Source organism: Candoia aspera, chromosome 2, assembly GCF_035149785.1.
Source record: "Candoia aspera isolate rCanAsp1 chromosome 2, rCanAsp1.hap2, whole genome shotgun sequence".
Lineage (NCBI taxonomy): Eukaryota > Metazoa > Chordata > Lepidosauria > Squamata > Boidae > Candoia > Candoia aspera.
Genome location: NC_086154.1, coordinates 26,144,258 through 26,166,451, shown reverse-complemented (window position 1 = coordinate 26,166,451; position 22,194 = coordinate 26,144,258). Strand labels below are relative to the sequence as shown.

The 22,194-nt window shown below is 37.7% G+C and overlaps 1 protein-coding gene across 7 annotated transcripts in view; it reads left to right on the top strand.

The window, feature by feature from the left end:
• The window catches only part of MAGI1 (membrane associated guanylate kinase, WW and PDZ domain containing 1), a 478,937-nt gene that overhangs the window by 414,844 nt on the left and 41,899 nt on the right, over nucleotides 1-22,194 (top strand). For 6 of the 7 annotated variants that reach the window (XM_063291537.1, XM_063291536.1, XM_063291535.1 and 3 more), the window contains exon 14: nucleotides 7,589-7,805. In XM_063291537.1, coding sequence (XP_063147607.1) covers nucleotides 7,589-7,805 — 217 coding nt within the window. Of the gene's footprint in view, nucleotides 1-7,588; nucleotides 7,806-16,755; nucleotides 16,840-22,194 lie in introns of all 7 variants that reach the window. The other variant, XM_063291542.1, reaches the window with a different exon arrangement.

Sequence of the window (22,194 nt, the reverse complement as noted above, 5' to 3'; positions counted from 1 at the left end):
GGCATTTGCATTCTGTTCATTGCCCTCAATTGGTTAAGTTGGTTTTCAAGCTTTGCACATAGTAGCACTGGGCATGTTGCTGGTTCTTAAAATCTTGGTAAGCAAAGCCCATAGATGAACTGAGAGGACATGGTTGTGATCATTTATAGGTAATTTCAACATTATGTCTGCATACAGCATATAATTTAATATAATATATATGTTTTGTAAGCACTAAATGGTATTACAATAATTTCTTAGACAAGGAATTAAAAAAAAAACCCAATAGATCACAATTGGACAATAGACAACTTTTCATTAGTGGAGAAGAGGTAATACCTTTTTCATCCCAGACATGGAAGTACAGTAAATAACATTCCTTAATGTCATTAAGAATAAGATAGGAAACTTGCATTTTATTTAAAGCCTTGGGTATTTGGTGTGAATTTCACATTCCTCCATTATACAGAGAGCCAGTTTGTTCTAGTGGTTAAGGCACCAGGCTATAAACCAGGAGACTGTGAGTTCTAGTCCCGTCTTAGGCATGAAAGCCATCTGGGTGACTTTGGACAAGTCACTCTCTCTCAACCCTAGGAAGGAGGCATTGGAAAACCACTTCTGAAATCTTGCCAAGAAAACTGCAGGGACTTGTCCAGGCAATCGCTGAGGATTGGACATGATTTAATGACCAAAAAAAAATATGGTGTGAATTTCACATCCCTCCATTATATAGTTAGATGCTCAAAACTGCATTGCTCAAAACTACATTGGTAGTTCATACGTGATCCATGGTATCTTAATTTTCACCTTCCCTTTGTATCTTCATTTACCCATGCCTACTGCATATTGGCCCCCTTCTTTATAAATATGCTGGATCTTATGACAATTAATTGTCATGAGCTGTGACAATATATTGTGATAATATGCAGGGACATATTTGTCATTTCCACATGTAATTTTTCTGTTTCCCTAAATATGCCTTCTAAAGTTTTTGTTTGGCCTTATTAAATAAAATCTGAATGCTCAAATTTCCAAGACTCTTTTTTGTAAGTGAGAGAGATGCAGACAATTCTTAGAAAAGCTAAGGGGTGTACTAATAGGGGTGTACAAATCAGCCTTGATCCGGTTCAGATTTGCAGTTCAAATCAATTTGCTTGAAATGTGTGTTTTCCTATGCATTTTTGCTTCCCTTTGATTTGGATTTGCAGGTTGGGAAAAAGGGGCATTTGTGTCAGTGCAAAAGCTCATCAAATTGATCTGAAGGAACCCATATTTGCTTTGATGCACTGATTTGATTCAAAGATTCAGTTTGAGGGATGATTCATTCAAATTGCTCTCATATCAAATTGAAGTTTCCTACAGTTGTTTTTAGGACATTACTGGTTTTGAGTGATTTTACCACGGATGCACTGGGTGTTTTTTTTTTGTTTGGTTTTTTTTTACTGTACTTTGGAAGGTTTAACCACTCAGTCGCATTTTGTAAGTGGGGCAGCCATATAAACTAATTAAATAAACTCCCTACTTTAAGCAGTTCAAGAGAAACACATGTGTATTTTCACATTGATACTAAATTTCTAGCATAGAAAGATTCTAAAGGTGTTACCAAAAGTTTTGACTTTGTTGATGTTCTTGAGATAGAGTTCGCACATCATACTAAAGCATAGTGTGGTTTGTTTGATTTTTACATAAAATGTTATGTGAAACATAATCGTGACTTACTCAGTAGTTAAGTAAGTGTGATCTGGAAACCAGGTCTGAGTCTTTATATCACTTAGTTAACAAGGGAAGAATATGTCACATGAGAAAGGCTTCTGATCCTGGAGAATTTGCATAGGCCCACTCTGAATCCATGCTAAAATCATTGCTAGTAATATTTATTTTTATTATTTCTGAAAGTTGTCTTCAGTATAAGTTGATGAGAGCAGGTGGGACCAATTCTGTACTTTCCACTGAATGTCCTGCTTGATCCTGTGACTGTCCTAGCCATGTGCTAGTACATGTCCCATTTTTTTTTTTGCTACCTCCAGGTACTTCTGAGAAAAAAGCAAAGTGCTATTGGCAGTTGTTTCTCTTGAATTACTACTTTCTTCTAAAAAGAAAATTAGGTGGGTGGTTGGGTTTGTCACATTTCTATCCCACTTTTCTCTGAAACCTTAAGGTGTCTCACACAGAGGTCTTCCTGCATTTTATCCCCCAACAACCCTGTCAGATAGTTGGGACTGAGAGAAGAAAGAAAGACTGGGATAAAGTCATCTAGTGTGTTGCCTGATCAAATGAACACTTAAATCTGGGGTTTCCTCAGCCCAAATATGATACCCTGATAGTCATTCTTCCCTCCCTCCCTCCCTCCCTCCCTCTAGCTTTCTTACTATGTATTGGAATGGACAGAAGAGAAGCAAGGAAGTGGGCAAAGGCTTGGAGGACTAAAGTTGATTAAGCAATGGTTTAGCTCCTATTATTTGCTATTTTGCTTCTCTTTTGCTATTCACCTTTTAAATTTGGCAACCTCCTTTATGGAAGGATTTCCTTCCTATGTCTTAATTCTTGTGGGCACACTTAAGTGGGAACACTCAAAAGGGCAACTAAAATGTTTTATGCTGTTGTACTTGAAGAAAAAGCAATTGTCTACATCCAAAGGTTGTTTCCACAGTATATGTGTTTCTTTTTTAAACCAGGTGTGAATTAGTCATACCTTATAGGGAGAAAATTGGCCACATTTAAGTATCTGAAAATGTAATACTTGAGAAAGGAGAGCTAGATAATGTTATTCAAAATGCCATTTGAAGTCTCATTTTAATTTTATTTTTAAGGCACTTGGGAGTATATCATTTTAGAGAAATGTCACTGATGGGTCAAGAGCTTCTACAGATGTCAATAAAGTCCCAGAGCAATATTTGCTTTTGGAATTGCCATACCTCATCAACATTATATATTAAATGAATATATTACATTCATTTAAAACAAAATAGCACTTTCAATCATAAAAAGCAATACTAAGGGTTGTTTTATTTTCTGTGCTCAACTATACTACTTAGATTTTACTCATCACTGCAAAGCTTGGGTTGTTATCATTCCATAGCAGTCAGTATTGGCTATTGTCATGTTAACAATTCTTGGAAAGTAAATAGTGTAAAGTTTTAACGCAAAATAATCCTTATAGAATGAAATTCACAAATCCCATGTTTATTATATAAAAAACTTACACTTCTATAACTTTTTTGTTTTTGGCTAGATGGTGATTAAACTTATTATTTTCCAATGACTAAAACTAACTTTTACTACTTTAAACTGTGATCATATACGGATAAGAGCAAGATTGAGTTTACACCATGGTGATACAGGTGGCAGTGACCTTTCTTCTCCATTCTTATTGCATATGGTGCCCCTGCGGCAATGTTTAGGGTAACCCTTGCCCTCTTGGTGTGTGGAAAACAGGAGGATATTCTTGAAGGTTGTAATAAGATGTGGCAAATATTTCACAGATAAAACCACTCCTATTTCTTCTGTGCATTCCACATGGGGAGAATCAAAGAAGAGGACTTGGGTTGAATCTGGCAGTGTTACTTTTGATTCATTTAGGCTTGTGAAGTCTGAGGAAATGGATAGGGCGATCTGTGGCATGAGTTCTGCCACTTGTACGTCTGATTCATGCTCTACCTTGTGCACACCTCCAGGAGGTATTGGAGGTGGTGCAAAAGGTTAGATCTTACACCAACTCACTGAGGGAGCTTATGTTCCACCTTGAAGGGGACATTATATGCCCCCTTCCTGCATGTGGCCAATCTTGCTATGTACCTCTTGAATGGCCTTTGATACTATGAGGTTTGGAGTGAAAGAGACTATGTTACTATGGTTCTGATCCTTCCTGAGTGGACATTACCAGAAAGTCCTTTTGAGGAAAGAAGAAGCCATCTAGGTGGTAACGCACTGTGGAATGCCGGTTCATCTCTATCTCCCTTATTATTTAACACTGACAGGAAGCCACTGGGGTTGGTTATCAGTTGGTTCAGTTTGCAGAATCAACAATATGATGATGATATCTACCTGTACATTGTCACCCTGGGCCAGGCTGGGAGACAAGACAACCCTGATTTGGGATCTGGAGGCTATTAGGGTCTGGATGGGAGAAAATGAGTTGAAATTGAATCCCTGTAAGATGGAGGTGCTGTTTGTTCAAAATCATCTGATACTTGCCTGATCCAATGGTGTGGAGGCACTTGGCCTGAAAGTAGCAGGTCCATGACACAGGAGTCTTTCAGAACTCACAGCTACTAATAGATAGGCATGTGGAATCCATGGGAAGGGAGACTTTGCTGTGCTATAGCCAGGATGCATGGAGCAGGATGACCTGGCAATGGTTACTTATGCCCTCATCATGTCTCACATTTTCTACTGCAGTACTCTACATGGGGCTGCCTTTGAAGACTACCCAGAAGGTGCAATTGGACAGAATGCAGCAACCTGCCTAGTCATGGGTGAGAGGCACCAGTGCTACATAATAATAGTTTTGAAAGAGCTGTGTTTGCTTCCAGTAGGCTTCTGAGTACAATGCAAAGTGCTCAATTTAACCTATGAAGCCATAGGTATGGCTGAGTACACAGGAGTGTGTACTTCAGATAGATCTGATTCATCCAAATGGGGATGCTAAGAGTGCTGGGGGTGGGGTGGGGGGCTAGAACACCCTCCTTCTTATGTTAGGCCCCACTCCCTAGAATGATGTACTTCTCTTTAGCATTCATTCAGAAAGCAGTGAAAACTCAGCTCTTCCACATGGCTTTTAATTAGACGTTGGTGGGATGTTTTGGGATGTCTGCTGGGTTTGCCATCTTGTTCTTTTCCCCCCTTTTGGTTCTAATTTGGTGGTAGTCATTGTTGTTTCCTATTATATTAATTTTATATTGTCTGGTGTATTGTGAGCCACCTGGAGTCTTTTTTGGGGATCAGGCAGCATCAAATAAAATGAATGAATGTGAATGTTGAGTAGTAATAGATGTCACTGTTTTGATGGCAGGTTGTTGGGATGATGTCACCTTTTAGTATTGTTTCTGTGGTTTTATGTCAGTTTTTTATAAACTGCCAGGGGAGTCAGTGATATAAAAATGCTGTTGGTTAAGGCAACGGGCTAGAAACCAGGAGACTGGGAGTTCTAGTCCCACCTTAGGCATGAAAGCCGGTTGGGTGACCTTGGGCCAGTCACTCTCTCTCAGCCCAACCCACCTCACAGGGTTGCTGTTGTGGGGAAAATAGCAGGAGGAAGTAGAATTAGGTATGTTCACCGCCTTGAGTTATTTATAAAAATAATAAAGGCGGGATAGAAAATAAATAAATATAAATAAATAAATAATTTATAAAATGCCACAGAAGAACACATCAAAAACTTTTCCTTTAAATATGTTATATATTTCAGATAAAGCTGTTTGGAAAGCTGAATAGTTTTGAGGGTGCAAGGAGCTTAGGTAGCTCCATATTGTAGCATCCAACATCATAATTACACTTCAACCTGCTTGCTCATATCCCCTGTTCCTTTTGGCAGGTTCTTGGTGGCATAATTTTTCATAACTGTGTTATAGCCTTCTTCCTCAGTTGGGAACATAATCCTAATCAACCAGGAAAGGTAGAAATTTTATTTACCTCAGAGATGTAATAGTTTGGAATGCCAACAGTATTTTCTTGCTGTCAACCAGTTCAGAAATGTTAGCAGCCAATCAGGTTTGGCTACATCATGGTGTCATAAGTCGGATTTTGAGAGAAGGGATGGTAGGGAGAAAGGGTATCTGGCTCAGCTACCACCAGAACAGCTAAAGGTGATGTAGGTGGGGTTAGTGAAGACACTGTTGCAGCTTTTCCACCAAAGAATCACCCTAAAAGTAGAGACCTTTTTCAGCAGAGTCTCTGAAATGAGAGGAGTACTTGGCCAAGCCATCAGTTTTAACAGATATGTGTGTACTAACTTGTAATAGCTATAATTTAGTTGTTCTGTTTTCTTTTATATTTTCATGTTAGTAATGATGTTATAAAATTGCATTTCGAAGCATATGAAAATAATTGGCATAGATAGATTAATTCCGTGTTTCTAGACTGTGTTATTTGGAGTTCTCTGGTACTTTCAATGAAAAGTTTAGCATGGCTTCTTTGAACGCCATTGTCCATTTTCTCTTAGCATTATTTGTGTTGTCCAAAAGTATTAGACACAAAGAAAGTGACCTTACTCAATACTGTAGGTATGCTTACTATCCGACAAAGAGCTTAAAATGTGATTTAGAAAATATTCCAAATATTCTAGCTATCACAGATATTCCAAATAAGAATAAGAGGGTGATGATTTTCAGAGTTTGGACATTTGGTTCGGTTTGGAGCATTATTTTGAGATTTATTTCGTATTTGTGATCCATCTGAATATTCTTACATACAGTGGAAACAGAACATTACCCCAGGACTGGGTTATTGTAATGTATATTGATTTTGTGCTGTCACGGCTGCTGATGTATGGGAGATAAATAAAATCTGCATAGTTGCACACACTGCTTTTTTCCCCCTCAAGTTGATATCATTTTTGTTCATATTTCTTTGGCATTGTTATGTATATAGAATAAGAATCTCTTCTGTTAATTTCATTTCACTGAACCTAAACATTGTAATAAATTATAGATACCCAATGTAATTCCCACACTGAAGTTTTTGTCCGTTGTTTAATTACCTATTGTAAGATGTCAGAACTGAAAGAGAATTCAGGATATGACAATTTAAATATCTTATTAGCCCATTACTGGAATTTGGTTGGCAAAGAATTCTGCAGTGATTCAGCTCATTTACCAATGTAAGAATTCAGGCCAACGTTGTGCCTAACGTTTGGCTTGAGGTATTTGACCTCTAGAGGGAAAACACAGGCATTTTGTCCTGATGCCATCTCCCATTTCTGTTGATTCTGTTCAGGGGGCTATTAGAGTAAGGCAGACAGTTTTCCTGGGGAAAAGCAAATCAAGAATCTAAAACAAGAAATATTGCATCCTTCAGATTTAATTTCCAATAGCCATTTTTCTTTTCTGAGATTCAGTACAGGTCCCAACCAGCTTTGTTCTGATGGCAAGAGGAACCTTGCATGCCTGTCTGTGGTGTGTGTATAGGGCGTAGGGGAGAGAGCCACTGAGTCATAGCAATGCATTGTACATACCAAAGAGAAAATACTTGAACCTATCTGATATTGTCCATTCCATGTTCCTATTCCTGGGTTTGAAATGCTGTCCTTAGCAGAAGGTGACTCTTTAACTGAGTCCCTAATCTATAAAGAATCCTTTGTGGTTTGTGATGTGTCTATACAGTATAGGAGAGATGCCTGGGTTGTTTGTGATGAATGGCTTTCCCTTTCACGAATCTCTCTGTCATTCTGTCTGTCTATCATTGGGGAAATGTGCCTGCACTCAGCAGAAAATGGAAATGGTCAAAGCCCCAAAGTGCCCTTATATATTTATTTAGCAACTTGCAGAAGTGCTGAACCTAGAGAAAAAGCTAAGGGAAATTACTTGCTTGCAGACCATTAACCTTCTTGGGATTCCCCATCCCATCCCCCTCTTCCCCCTCTTCCTTCTCTTCTGGCTCTCTTCCTGGACAGCAACCACTTGAACGGAAAGACAGCCAAAACAGCTCTCAGCACAGCGTCTCGAGCCACCACAGCACACACACGGCTTCACCTGTTCATAGCACTCAGGTGCTTCCCGACTACCCTGTTCCTGAAACACCAGCTACAGACCAGCCGGACAACACAGGGCAGAAGAAGCCAGATCCATTCAAAATCTGGGCCCAGTCCAGGAGCATGTATGAAAGCCGACGTGAGTATGCAGTGAGATATTCTTATGTTAATGGAAGCTTTGGACAGCAGCATCTATTCATCATTATTGCAGCTCTGACTTGAGGAAGACGTTTACTTGGACTGGAAAGAATAAATATGCCTTGAATTGCATTAGTGTGGTATCTGAGCAAGTGATGCTGGCTGTGGCTGGAAATGGGTGGAGAAGGGAAACAGTGCTGAGCGGCTAGGGAGATCAGCAAATTTATCTGTAATTGGAGGAGCATTGATTACTTGCAACAGGTAGATTTACTGCTTAATTATGAGCAAGGACAGGGAATTATCTTCAGTATTAAGATTTCTTTAAATGCCTCTGTTTATTTCTCTTTCTCATTAAAAAAGTCCATTTCTAAAAGGAGATACTGTATATTGTGCAGATTGTCCAAATGCTTTTCCAAGGAAGGGAAAATTGGGCACCTTTCACTGTTTGTAGCTCATCTCTACAAAAACCTATGCTTCCCAGTTAGCTATTTGAAGTTTAAAGGTTTAAAACCAAAGATGTTGTGGTTCTAAGTTAAAAAAAAAAAAGGTACTGGTGCATGGCTGAGTGAATTTCTGCCAAGCCATGCTTGTCTTTATTATTATGTACTGTTCCAGCAATGCAGAGAACAAATAGATACAGTAAGCAGCTTCTATTTCAGTTATTAATAGATTCAGTCCATGGATAATTCAATAGGGGGTTAATTTGACTCTAAAATATTTTATTTATTTATTATTCTGATTGTTTTTTTAATATATTTCTGTTTCCCCCCCCCCTCTCTGTGTCTTTTATTGAAGAATTATTTTATGATGAGATTGTTAGCCACCTGGAGCATTTTGGGGATAGAGTGAGATACAAATAAATAAATCATAAGTAATAAAGAAAATTAAAAATGGGTTCCAGTAAATCTGCTTCCCCTTTTAAATGTGATTTTTTTTAACTTGCATCTTTTAGAGCATCAGGTTTTTTTTTAAGAGTCACTTAGAAATAAAGCAACTTCAAAGCTACCTGCATTAAAAGCTACCTGCAACTTCAAAGCTACCTGCATTGTCTGTAGTGATCTGTATGGCCTTAGAGTATAATCAGTGTACAATGTATTGCATGGAGGGTGGGAAAAGTTATGGTGGTAGAGGCTTTGGGACTAAAAGAATATGATTATTCATGTCTGTTCCAGAGGTATGGCAGGGGGCATTTTCTCCATACATTCAGTTCTAAATAGAATAACAAGCTTGTACACTAGCCTTTTAGAGATGGGTGGAGGTCTGAAGGCTAAGATCTAGACCCAAAGTCCCTGCATAGCATCCTTTCCTCCAAAGAGGATGAGTATACTATTCTGAGCTTAAACCTACATCTTTCATTAAACAAATAACTGCCATTAAAACATTAACAGATTTACTTCTGTGTTCCAGTTCTGGAAATTGTGGATTAAAAAATATGTTCAACATATCAATTGGCCATCAATTGCTCTGGAACTATACAGTCTGCCTACACCTAAGGGGGAGTTCATCCTTCATGTTTATCCAACACACTAGTAGCAGCTACCCCTCCCCCCAAAATGCTCGGCTGTATTTAGAGTATAAAACAGTTAAGAATCCCTTTCTGATGACCAGAAGGCACATGACCAAGGTTAAATCCTACCTTCTAGGAAGAACATCATGGCCAGGGGAGGCCACCTGATCTATCTAACCTAGTCCAGAAAAGGAGCAGATGCAGGGACCATGCTTTGCCCTTCCCATCCTATAAAACAATAACAAGAATCCCAGTTGCCAAACAACCTCACAAGTAAAGGAAAATCTGCCCTACCCAGTTTGTGTAAAATGCTACTTTGTGGCTTCCCATTCCCTTCTAGATTTGGAGAAATGATTTCCTTCCTTCCCATTTTCTTCTGTTCCTCCTTCTCTCATGTGTCTTGTCTTTTTTTTAAAACTTAGAAAACTGGTAGCAGGGCCTGGCTGCAGATTTTTAAAGTGACAGTGACTCAGGGGAGGCAGTAATTGACTGAAAAACTGGGAATATAAACCTATGTGATATTAGGGAAATCCACAACTATGATGTTTTGAATGCAGTATAATTCCAGTGCATATTACATGAGGAAACTATCCTCTATTATTTGGGGGGTATCAGTTGTGCATTTAATGTAAACATGTAGCTCTGCCTAGGGTGATTTGTGAATTGTTTTGCACTCTCATCATGCTACTTCCATTACATGGAGTGGTTGTCTCTCATTCTCTCCCCAAATCATCCTTGCAGTAACATTGTCTAAGACCCACCCCCCCATCTATTTACTACAAGCTAAACAGTTTATTAGAAATAGTTAATTAGTAATTAGAATAATCTCAACCTTTTCACCTACAATCTGTTCTCCCCTACATCCATGTGTATATATATACTATTATACTCTCTGTGCGTATGTGTGTGTTATTTCTCAACTCCTCCACCTACACATTTAGGCAAGACAAGTTACATGCATTTTAGGGGGGCGGGGGGCAGTATCCCTCTATTCTGCTTTGTTTTGAGAAAGAGGAATAAAACTGTAGCAATTTGTTTGTCATGCTTTCCTTTACTTTCCATAGATCTTGTTTTTCTTACCTAGCTTCATTTTTCAGGTAATTATATCTCTTTACACTTCCTGATTCTACCTTACTGTAGACTTTGGAGAGAGAATCGTTCTTTTCAGGCTAGTGCAGTGAAATGCAGCAACCGTACATCTTTGCATCCTGTATTAATTTTTCCCCAAAATAATCCTTCTTGTAGAAGAGAATGAGTCAGATACCAACTCAAACCCAGCCTTGAAGACTAGCGGAAATGAGGAAAGAATAGCATTCACTGCTGTTCTTTCAGTTCATGGGTATGCGTGTGTGTGTGCCGATGAGCAGTGGGAACACATACATTTGGAATAGCTTGAGAACAGCAGGAAATTTGAAGGTACAACAGGGAGGGCATTGAGGAGACAGAACCATCAGTATCTCCCACCCCATCACCTGGCCAAATCTTATGACGCCTGCTTTCCGACTTGCTCTTTCTGATACCAGGACTGTTTAGGGTAGTGGTATGCCAAAATCTGCAGTTTCTCAGTTTTCTTCTCTATGAAAGAGACTTCTGTTTCTCTACCTTATTTTCAACAGGCTTAAGACTTTATTTCAGCTTTCTCGTAGTGTTTTTGTTTGTTTTTGGATGGGGGGGTTTCTTTATTGCTGGAGGTGGTAGCAAATATGCTGCTATGTTGTTACTTGCTCTATATCTTTCCATTACTGGAAGACTTCCCTGGATGCCCACCCTTCCCATTCAAAACAAAAACAAGAATAAAAAAACAAGGCAAGCATTCCATCATGATGTTTCTCCTTAGAACATGATGGAAGCAGAGGGAGTCTGGGTGGGGGCAGCTTCTGGGGACATAAGTACATAGTGAAAGACAGAATGTTCATACATACAGTATGTTTAGCCAGCTCCTAGATCATTAAGGGCAACAGCCCAGACTCCACCCATAAAAGAAAGAAAAGGGTTTTTTTGAAATTTCTTTCAAAATCAAATTCTCTCTCAAAAAATGAATGCATAGCAATATAAAAAATACAAGAGAGTTTTCCTGCACATCAGTACTTCAGAGGCCCGTTGAAGGATTAAGAGATTTCTCACTGTAATATTGGTCCAGCTGAGTTTAACAAAAGATGCTGGTAGTGCTATCAATTGTAGGACCACTGACATTTGCATAGGGTTTACCCTCATGCACATTTTAAAACTATATTCGGGTTTTTTTAAGTAATAACATGTAGTGCTATTTACAGATGAGGTAAATTAATTAATCAGAACTAGTTCAGAACGTTCTAAATTTTAAGACAGGCTTTGAGATGTTCAAAATCCTTGAGCGATTAATTTTACTGTTATTTCAGTTTTACTGTTATTTACTGTTTAAGGTGACTTTTCCCAACTGAACATAATTTGTGAAATTTAGATCCATGAGCAGAATTATTCTTTATTTTAAAATATTTTTTTTCCAACAAATAGTGTATTAATGAACATTGACAATGAAAACCAACATAATAAAAAACATTACTGAATATTAGTGAGATTATAAGTGGGATAGAAGAGAGAGAAAAACCCTATACATTTTAAGCCTGATTGATTGATTAAATGCCTTCAAGCTGACTCTTAGTGATCTCTCAGATTTTCTCCATGGTGATCTGTCCCTAACCTGGTCCTTCAGGTCTTCCAATGCACCTATCACCTGATGATGATGATGATGATGATAGAAATAAGTCAAATAGCTTAATAAGATAATGTTACTATTTTTTTGCATTTAGATGATAAATACTATGTTGTTTCTTCTTACTTTATTGTGCCAACCATGTGGCCTGTTTTGCCCTGGGAAGAACAAATATTTGACCATCAGCGATCACAGATTTGTTTTCTTTTAACTTTTCTCTGAAGTCTTTGTAAAGTGTTGTCATTTATATTGGGTACGGTTTCTCCAGTCTGGCCAGTTTTATGGTTTATGGTTTGGTTTTTGGAACGGAAAAGAGACCTATCGCATATGCTCCAGTCTGGAAAAACAGAAAAATTAGACCACTGTTATTTGAAGGTAGAGTTTTAGGGGCTCTGGGGCTGCAAAAAGATCCACTCCAATTTGCATTCCTGGGGCAGCTGACAATCGGCTCAGTTAGATCCACCCCAGGAATGCAAATTGGAGTGGACAATGACGGCTTGTAAGACGGACCTTTTGTAGCTCTCCTTGTGCAGAATGGGTCTGGAGGTTGATGTGCATTTTGTCAATGAGCTGATGGTCCACTTTGGGATTACTGTCCAAATTTTGCCATATTTAAGACACGGAACAATTTTTTATTGCTTAGAAACTTCAAGTGGTGTTCTGTTCCCTGGACTTTCCTTTAACCAGCTCTCAGTTTGTGTGTATGTGTGTTGTGTGTGTGCCTGTATGTGTATTTTCTGGCCTCAGAAAACAATTCTAAGCAAAGAAAAATCAGATATCTTGTGGATGGCTCTCTTGTGCCCCAATATTGTAAGGAATGTATACAGTGCAAGTTAGAATAGTGGGTACAGCTTTTGCATAAGCCAGATGGAGCCATCCGGAAAAATGTTTCAAATCTGTCTCAGCAATGAGAGATGGGTCATCTTAAAATACACTTTGCTCTGCACAGGTAAATGAGTCTGCCCTCCCAGGATGGGACACTACCTGAATTTGCAGTGTTCTCTGGAATTATTTTTACTCCTGGGCTTCTCCTTATTTAAGGCAGAGCTATCAATAGTATTGTAATCTTGCAGAATAAAAATAACCTATTTCTCTAAAAATAGACTATTTCTTTAAAGCACTGTGTGCACAGACTGCTAAAATGCTCCTGCATTTCACAAACCAGGCGCTTCTGATGTTCAAGTAGCTGGTGATGCAGGATTTAATCACAGAGGGACACTTCAGCAAGTCTGTTAACATCATATTGTGCAAATCCTTATTTGTCTTAAAAGGAGAATTTAGATTCTGTGATTTTTAACATACGTATTTGATTTTGAAGGCTAGTTTCATTCTTGTGTTGTAGATATATTCGGTGTTTTTTATTCATCTCCCTTTCTTTGAAAATTTTAATACAATATTTCTCTCTTTGAGTGATGTGAAACAGAATGGAAGAGTATTCAAAACCACAGGGAGTGAGCTATTAGCTTATCACTGTGATGAGAAGACATATTCTAAACAGGTTCATATGGTCTTGTATGACTATGGAGAAATTGACAGTTTGGTTAGAACTCCTCTATTAAAAGTGTAGTTCTGAAGAATGCCAGAAAGACGTCACAGAAGATTTGGGAAATAGTCTATGTGAGACCATTAAGATGGGTTTTGCATTACCAATGTCTAAATCACAGTTATATGATCAGTAATGTTGGGTCAATCTCAATTATACCTGTTGTTACTATTATTGACAATATGATACTGGAATAATTGCAAAACTATACTAAAACTCTATGCTGTGCTATGGTCCATGGGGTCACGAAGAGTCGGACACAACTTAACGACTGAACAACAAATACTAAAACTCAGTTTTAGCAGAAAAACCAGCAAGTTTTCTCCTGTATGAAAATAAGCTTATGGTCTCTGAGAGGTGGCTAACTATTAATATATTGTTTGCTTTCTTACTGTTAAATGTATATACGATCAGTCATCCCTTTTTACATACCAGGCAACTGCCAATGTATTCCATGTGTTTCTGACAGAATAGCATTATTTTCAAGACTTATTCTTTACCTATTCAGCAAACGTTGTGGCCTGAATCCAAATAGCCAACCCTAAAAACATAGATTTTATAGAAGTTGCTTTTTTTCCCCCCTCTTTGTTTTGGTATCTTAGTCTTAAATTTCCTTGAAGATTGCTGTAATCTGTTACTGTGCTGTCTGCATGCTTTAGAAAGCTGCCATATCCTATGTAGGAGCCATCTGTCAAAACAGCAGTGACAAAATGAATTAATCTGAATTGCAGATGTGTTAATGAACCCCTATGAAAGGCTTAAGCAAGCTTTAATTAAAACAATGCAGAAGAGAGTTTAAACCTTTTTAAATCTTTAAAAACTATTGCATTCGGGTTTTTTTAATATTTGGATTTTATTTTCAGTCACACACTAGATTTGTGGTTTGTAAATCAGATAAACAGAAAAGCACATGAAGCAGTTCCTTAATCCATAATTAGATAAGTTTGAAAAATGTGAGAGCAAGGGAAATAGAACATTTTTGATGAAGCAGCTTTAAAACAAAGTCTTGGGTTCCGTGTTGGGGGTGGGTTTGAAGTGCTTATCCTTGCATGGCTAGGAAACAAAACAGCCACATTTAAACATATCCTATTTGAAAATCTTTTTGTTGTTGTTGTTGTTGTTGTTATTCATTCAGTCGCTTCTGCCTCTTTGTGACTTCATGGACCACCCAATGCCAGAACTTCCTGTCAGTCGTTGCCACCCCAGCTCCCCCAGGGACGAGTCCGTCACCTCTAGAATATCATCTATCCATCTTGCCCTTGGTCAGCCCCTCTTCCTTTTGCCTTCCACTTTCCCTAGCATCAGCATCTTCTCCAGGATGTCCCGTCTTCTCATTATGTGGCCAAAGTACTTCAGTTTTGCCTTTAATATCATTCCCTCACACGAGCAGTCTGGCTTTATTTCCTGGAGTATGGACTGGCTTGATCTTCTTGCAGTCGAAGGCACTCTCAGAATTTTCCTCCAACACCACAGTTCAAAAGCATCGATCTTCCTTCTCTCAGCCTTCCTTATGGTCCAGCTCTCGCAGCCATATGTTACTACGGGGAACACCATTGCTTTAACTATGCAGACCTTTGTTGTCAGTGTGATGTCTCTGCTCTTAACTATTTTATCGAGATTTGTCATTGCTCTTCTCCCAAGGATTAAGTGTCTTCTGATTCCCTGACTGCAGTCAGCATCTGCAGTAATCTTCGCACCTAGAAATACAAAGTCTTTCACTGCTTCTACATTTTCTCCCTCTATTTGCCAGTTATCAATCAAGCTGGTTGCCATAATCTTGGTTTTTTTTGAGGTTTAGCTGCAAGCCAGCTTTTGCACTTTCTTCTTTCACCTTCATCATAAGGCTCCTCAGTTCCTCTTCGCTTTCAGCAATCAAAGTGGTATCATCTGCATATCTGAGATGGTTAATGTTTCTTCCAGTGATTTTAACCCCAGCGTTGGATTCTTCAGGCTTAGCACGTCGCATGATGTGTTCTGCGTACAAGTTGAATATTAATAAAAAATATCCCTTTGCTATTCTTCCCCCTTCCCCCAGAATGTGCTGACACTTACTTGTAAAAGTGTTCAGCTTCTAAGGGGCATGGCCATTCATCTGGCGATGAACTAGAATGGACATTTGAGCTCTTTTAAAAAAAAGAAAAGAAAGGTTGGCTTTCTTTTTGCACAAAATTGCTGCATTATTTCTCCAAGGGGTAGTTTTAAGCTGTCAAAGAAAGGCCAAATTTTGGACTGCATAGCTTTTAGGCTTTCGGGCTTGGAGAATGTTGCTTCCTTGGTAAAGGATGTCCAGCCCTGCTATGGACCTAGAGATAAAACTGCAGAAACAGTTCATTTTCACATGGATTCTGAAACCAGATTTTTTATTCATAACTTTGGATCAGAATTGTGTGGTTAAATGCTTACAATATGATCACTAGCCCTAAACATTCAGATTCAGGTCCTTGAATAGGTCTACTGTTTTCTGAGTAATGGAAACTTCTCTTAGAAGTTTATATAATCCCAGTTTATGAGAGGTCTAAAGTTAAAAGCAAAGATTGGTGTCACCTCTGCTTTATTCCTAATTTGGGAAACCTGTATCTGTATCAGCTGGGCAAATGTGTGTCAGTAACAAAATGTGTACTGGCAGAATCAGTGCTATTTTAGTTACTTTAAACAAGCTCTCCATGTACAAGTAATAAATACCCATTATTTATATATATTTATATACCCATTATAAATACCCATTTATATATATTTATATTGCATATATTTATGCAACAATATTTTATTGCAGCAGCAATTCTAAAACAATGCAAGGCAAGATTTTATTCAACTTCCTCCTGCTTCTGTGTACCTCTTATTTAAAAGGGTGTAATAAATCAATATTTTATGGAAAATAAGTATAATTTTCATCTAGATTTTGCTTTCTAATCCAGTAGGAATGCATGTTGTCAAAAGCAAGAAATGGTTCTTGCTGCTTTTTCTAAAACCTAGTTAGAACATTTTTATATAGTATATTTTGGTCCAATAATTCCGACATCAAACCGTGCTGCTTTATGTAGATCTGGTAAAACTGGTAGTAGGTCTGTTCTAATCTTCAGGAGCTGCAACTTTTTGGGGTCATAATAGGTGTGAAAGCAGAGAGCAATCAACCAATGCTTAATTGAAGTGAACGAACAAGACAACAGATTTCATTAAGCTTTGCAAAATGTTAAAATTAATGTTCACAGCTATGTCACCTTCGCCTTCGACTGGACTGAGCAAGGGTGAAAGAGAAAGAGAAATCAGTTCCACAAGTTTTGGAGAATGTAAGAATGAGCTGAGAATTTTATGTCTTGTCTTGCTGTCCATCTTGTAGTAGTGTTTGTGATTGGGGGAGTTCATGTGGCTGGGTTGGGAGATTTTAGCATGAAGCATGAAATGTAGTAAGAGTGAATATGCTTTCCTAACTGTGTCACTGTCAACCAATATAATGAAAAAATATTCTAGCAGAAGTGAAATATTGGAACTGCTCAATGAAAAAAATGTTTTGCCTGTGGCCATCTAGAATCATTCCTTCTCATCATGTGTTAAGAACTCTTTTTATAACTTTTGCATGAAATCATTTAATTGCAATAATGAGTCAGTATGGATTACTTTCCAGCCATTGGTGTGAAAATTGTTCCTTACATCGTAGGAGACTGAAGGCAGAATCAAGTTCAGTCACTGTAAAATACTTGGTAGGGATTTTTTTAAATGAGTGTTTCTAGTCAAATGTCCTTTAATTTGAATTAAGGATTTTATGATTATGCTGATCAGCATTTAAGTGTGCTAATCAGTCTTCAAACACTGTTTTACCATTTGATGAAACAAACAAATAAAAACACAAATGGGAAAAAAACAGGCAGTAATGTGTACATGTTTTTAATGTGGAATCCCCTTCACAATTGTTTTCTGTCCATGTGGCTTGTTTTTAACCAGTGCCACTTATTACTTGTCAGTTTCTATCCTTATATCAGATATATGTTGAGACTCCGTGTTTGACAACAACTTCCAGATTAGCAGCCGGCGACTCCATTGTCACCTAGATGCGATAGCCAATTAAATGGTGTCCCAAGGATGTGGAAACTGTGCCAGTGAGGACTTAGAATAAGATTATGTTTAGCTCACCACTCAGCCAGATGCTAATGTTAGCCATGTATTTGGACCAATCGATGCAAAAGGCTGTAAAATGAGTTTTGATTCACTTTTGATTATGTTGTGCACATGTGTGTTTGTAGTTCATGGTACCATTATCTTTTTACTATCTCCTTTCCCTTCAAAGGAGATTCACTGCTAGACTGTATCAACCATAATGAAAAGAAGGATGTATTGAGACTTCTCTATCTTCTTTTGTTGTACTGCTTTGTTTTAAAACGTTTGCTGAATTGTAAACTTGGAGTCACACATGCTGGATTTTATATTTGATTGGTTTGTTTCAAACCCGGATCATTATTAGTGTTCTAGTCAAAGATCTTCAGAATTAAAATTCACAACATCAGTGGGGTGGCAATAATTGCATGGAATTATGAGTGCATAAGAATCAATGAAGGAATCATTAATATAAATGGAATAAGTGACTAAGCCTGAAATAATATACCAGAGCAAACAAACTTCTTAACCTTGAAACTGTCATCTTCCTTATAGTAAGTCACATTTTCAGGAACAAGTTTCTATGAACAGTCACTGCAGATAGAATAAAATAACGTACCTTATTTGCCATAATGCTACTTTCACTAATGACAAATAGCTCTATTGTAAGAAAAAGGAAGCATTATTCTCATTATTTTTTTCTAACTGAACTAAGAACTGTAAGTAACATATGTAGAACCTAAGAATACATATTTTCATTTGAGGAAATAGAAGAGAAGAAAGCTTTAGCTTTGGATGAAAGAATTATAAAGTTCACAGGTGAAAACAGGTAAGAAAGTGCTGCTGAAATGTTCTGCAAAAGCTGTACTCTTAACATGTCTTGCCTAGACCTAATTGGAAGAAACCTTTAGCTTTTGTGATCTAGAGGCAGCAACCAAGACCAATTAATTTAGAATACAGTTGGCCTTCAGCTTGACTTAGTGGCAAAGTTCACAGATTTTTGATGCAATTTGACTTGCATTTGAATTGAGCTGCTGTAAGACTGTATCTGCACTGCCACCAAATAACCTTCAAATAGCTAAGCATTGACCAACTCTATCGTCTCATTATTCTGTCATTGTACTTAGAAAATTGTTGAGCTATAGCTTAATGCACTAATGCACATGGGCTTTAGAGCTGTGTTATTGTAATAAACATTGATCAATTAAGATGATAGGACTTAGAAAATATAGACAGAAATCAATAGATGCAAAATAAAATAGAAACCAACGTATGTCTGCTTTTTTATATCTCAGCTATTTAATTCATGCATTAATTTAGTAATTAAATAAATAAACTTTAGTCATGAGCCACTGAAAATAGCTTAAACTCTCAGTCATTCCCCCATAATGGAGAACGGTCAGCAAAATGTTTGATTTAATAACATCTACAACAAACAGAGTCTGGAATACATTTTATTTAAGCTGATCTGATGTCATTAGCTCTCTATCAACACTTCAATCAAGGCATAGGAACTTGGCTTTTACCTGTGGCTGGTTTTTGCTCAGGATCATTTCAGTATCTGGATGACCCTTTGGCACTGAATTTTCAAAGGTGATATCTTGGAACTTAGTACTCATAGAAAATCCTGTTGAATGGATGTTGCTATGAATTTGAATTCTTAAATTAGCCAAATAGCCATTTTTGGCAATGGATTATGCAGAGATTTGACACGGCCAGAATCTAGTGGCTCATAGTATATGGAGTGTATAGATAATGAGCTAAAGGTGAGCACCCCTTTATCTGTAGGGATGGATAAATAATGGGATCAGTCTCCCTTGTGACTGATCTTTCGTTTATTTGTTCTTGAGTAAAAGAAAATTATTACAGAATCTGAGAACTTAGGTCCTAGGTCCAATTTAATCTTGGCTTGACACTCTGGATTGGTTTGACACAGTCCAGAACTGGATTCTTTGTTTGATAATTCCACTTCCTTCAACAAAGCAGAAAACTTGTTTCTGAATATGCTGCATTCTGGAGTCTTTACCCAACAACATCACACAACACATTTTGCATTGGGTGATACCCTCATTTCATGAGAAATATACTATGCCCCCAAAGTTATATTAGATATTTGTGTGACTCTTCCTTGCTAAACAAAATCAGTTTTTACAATGCAGACACATGCTGTATGGAAAAAAATCTCTTCTCCCTACTCAAATATTCCAATTTTAAAACACCATTTGTTAACTGCATTTGAAGCTTTGTGCTTTGATGCATTTAACAGTAATTGTTGGTGCTTGACTGATAAGTTAGTACACTTGGCTTATCTGCTTGTTACAATAGTTAGCATGGTATGGTCAGCGTCTTGGGTTTTGCCCTAAGAAAATTAAGCCAAATTTCCCTATGAAACAGTATTTTATATATTCTGATCATATTAGTGCAAACAATATTAACCCCTGAAAACTTTCAGAAATTTAAAGAGTCAGAAACAAAGTACACCTCAGAATACAGGAAGAGAATTCAGGGACAGAATGATCCTTTCCTGCCCAGATGAGAAAATGAGGTTTATGCTTAATTTAGTATTTGTGGTTGCCCTCTGCTCTAGGTCCATATACTCTGTTATGAATGACTCAACACCATACATTTTATCAATCCAAAGCAACCTTCAACCTGAATACCTAACATTCCATTTACTCAATACATTCATTTTGCTACTACTACTGCATCATGTTACTGAGCCTTGCCAATATTTTGGGTTGTTGCAGATCTCTCACACTCACACACTCATACCACACTTGGCCATTTCTGGGGAAGAACTACAGGGAGAGAAAAAGCCCTAGCCAATTCAGAATGAGCAAAAACCATTGCCTTAATTGGAACCATTTTGTAGCCAAATTTCAGTGTCTGTGAAGTATCATGACAGCATCGTGTTTATTTAGCTGATGAGAAGAGGAAAAGCTGAAGAAACAAAAACAATTCCAAAACCAGAACAACAACCAGGAAGGGAAAGAGTCAATTCAAGCAGGCAGTGTCTTATTTGGGGGGGGAGGGGACCCTAGAAATTCTCAGTTCTCCTAAAATGACTATTGCCTTGAGTATGCTTGCAGGTATGATACTGGAGCTGCAACGATTGACAGGAGGGTTGATGCGCATTAGTCTTTGTGCACTTAATGTTCTTTTAATACTGAGTCTGGGTCTGATCAGTGGGCAAGTAGAGTCTCTCCTGGGGAAGTACTGCATATATAAACCTGGATGTGTAGAAAAAATATATTCTTAGTCATTTTAATGCAAGTTGTGCAAGGATTATACCCAATAACTCCAGCTTTTTATAGTACTGTCAGTTGAAATGATGCTGGCAATTTAAAAAAGGCTTGCAGATGTTAATTATGACAAAAGTCCTTTCAGAAAAGAGCTCCTGATTTGTTTTCCATTCCTCATCTCTCTTTTGAAAAGAAAATCAACAGTACTATGCTACTAATGGAGTTATACTCTCTAACAGGATCTCATTTGCCTAATGACAAAAAACCTATCTACTCATTATTTCCAAAAAGGATCAAAGATTTATAACTGATGCTAGCATCGACAAATTCTAATAATGCGGCACTGAGCAAATATTTTATTGGCAGTCAGTTGCCATCCTAAACAAAAACCATGCTTTAGGCTCACTGAAAGCTGAAAACAGAAGAATAAAATACCCCGATCATATTAAAGACTGTTTGCAGCAGATTGTTTTGAATTACTGTATCGCAAAAAAAAAGTTAATCTAAATTCATGGATTCAAGAGTTCAAGAAATTGTTCATCCATGGTATCATATTTTCCCAGTTGATATTGCATTTTGTCCTCGTATATGCAATGTTCTTTAGCATATAAATTAGTGGCTTACGTATTTGACATATTTTAGGTCGTTATCTCTGTTCAAATCCCATCCAGTTTTAAAGGTTCCCAAACACTGACAGCAGTTACATTAACACCTTTTAGATTTGAAAGAACTTTGTGTTAGATGCATCTAGTGCATAGATTACAAGCATAGGTTGCACTTGCACACACATACACATCTTGAGTGGGTAGCATTACACTGAACCAGAAAGGCAATGACATAAGATGGATTCCTCAAAAATCTGTTTTGCCAGCTACTGTATGAGAAGAGGTAGACTGTATAGACTGCATTTTGCAATCCATTTGGCTGGTGAGGACTAGGTGCACTGAGTTATGGTCCAGCATCTCCTGAAGCTCTGGAACATGTATCTTGAAAGCAGGATATGTGCTGAACCTTTTTGAAAACTGCCAAGCAATAATTCGCAACCAGATAAACAACTGTTCCAGGGAGAAAACGCTTTGATTGCTTTGTCCTACTTGTGCTTTATTCCAAAATAGAAAAATGCAGTATTTTCTGATACTAACTTTTGAAATCCACATGACAGGCTTACAAGAGGTGTGTAAATTAAAACTATGAGCCTGGATCTCAACCAACTCATGTTTACAATAGTTCCACTGAAACCATGGATCTGCTCAAAGCCTGACTAAATCTGGATCGAAGTCATTGACTTGTTTTGCAAGATTTTGCAGATGGGTATGA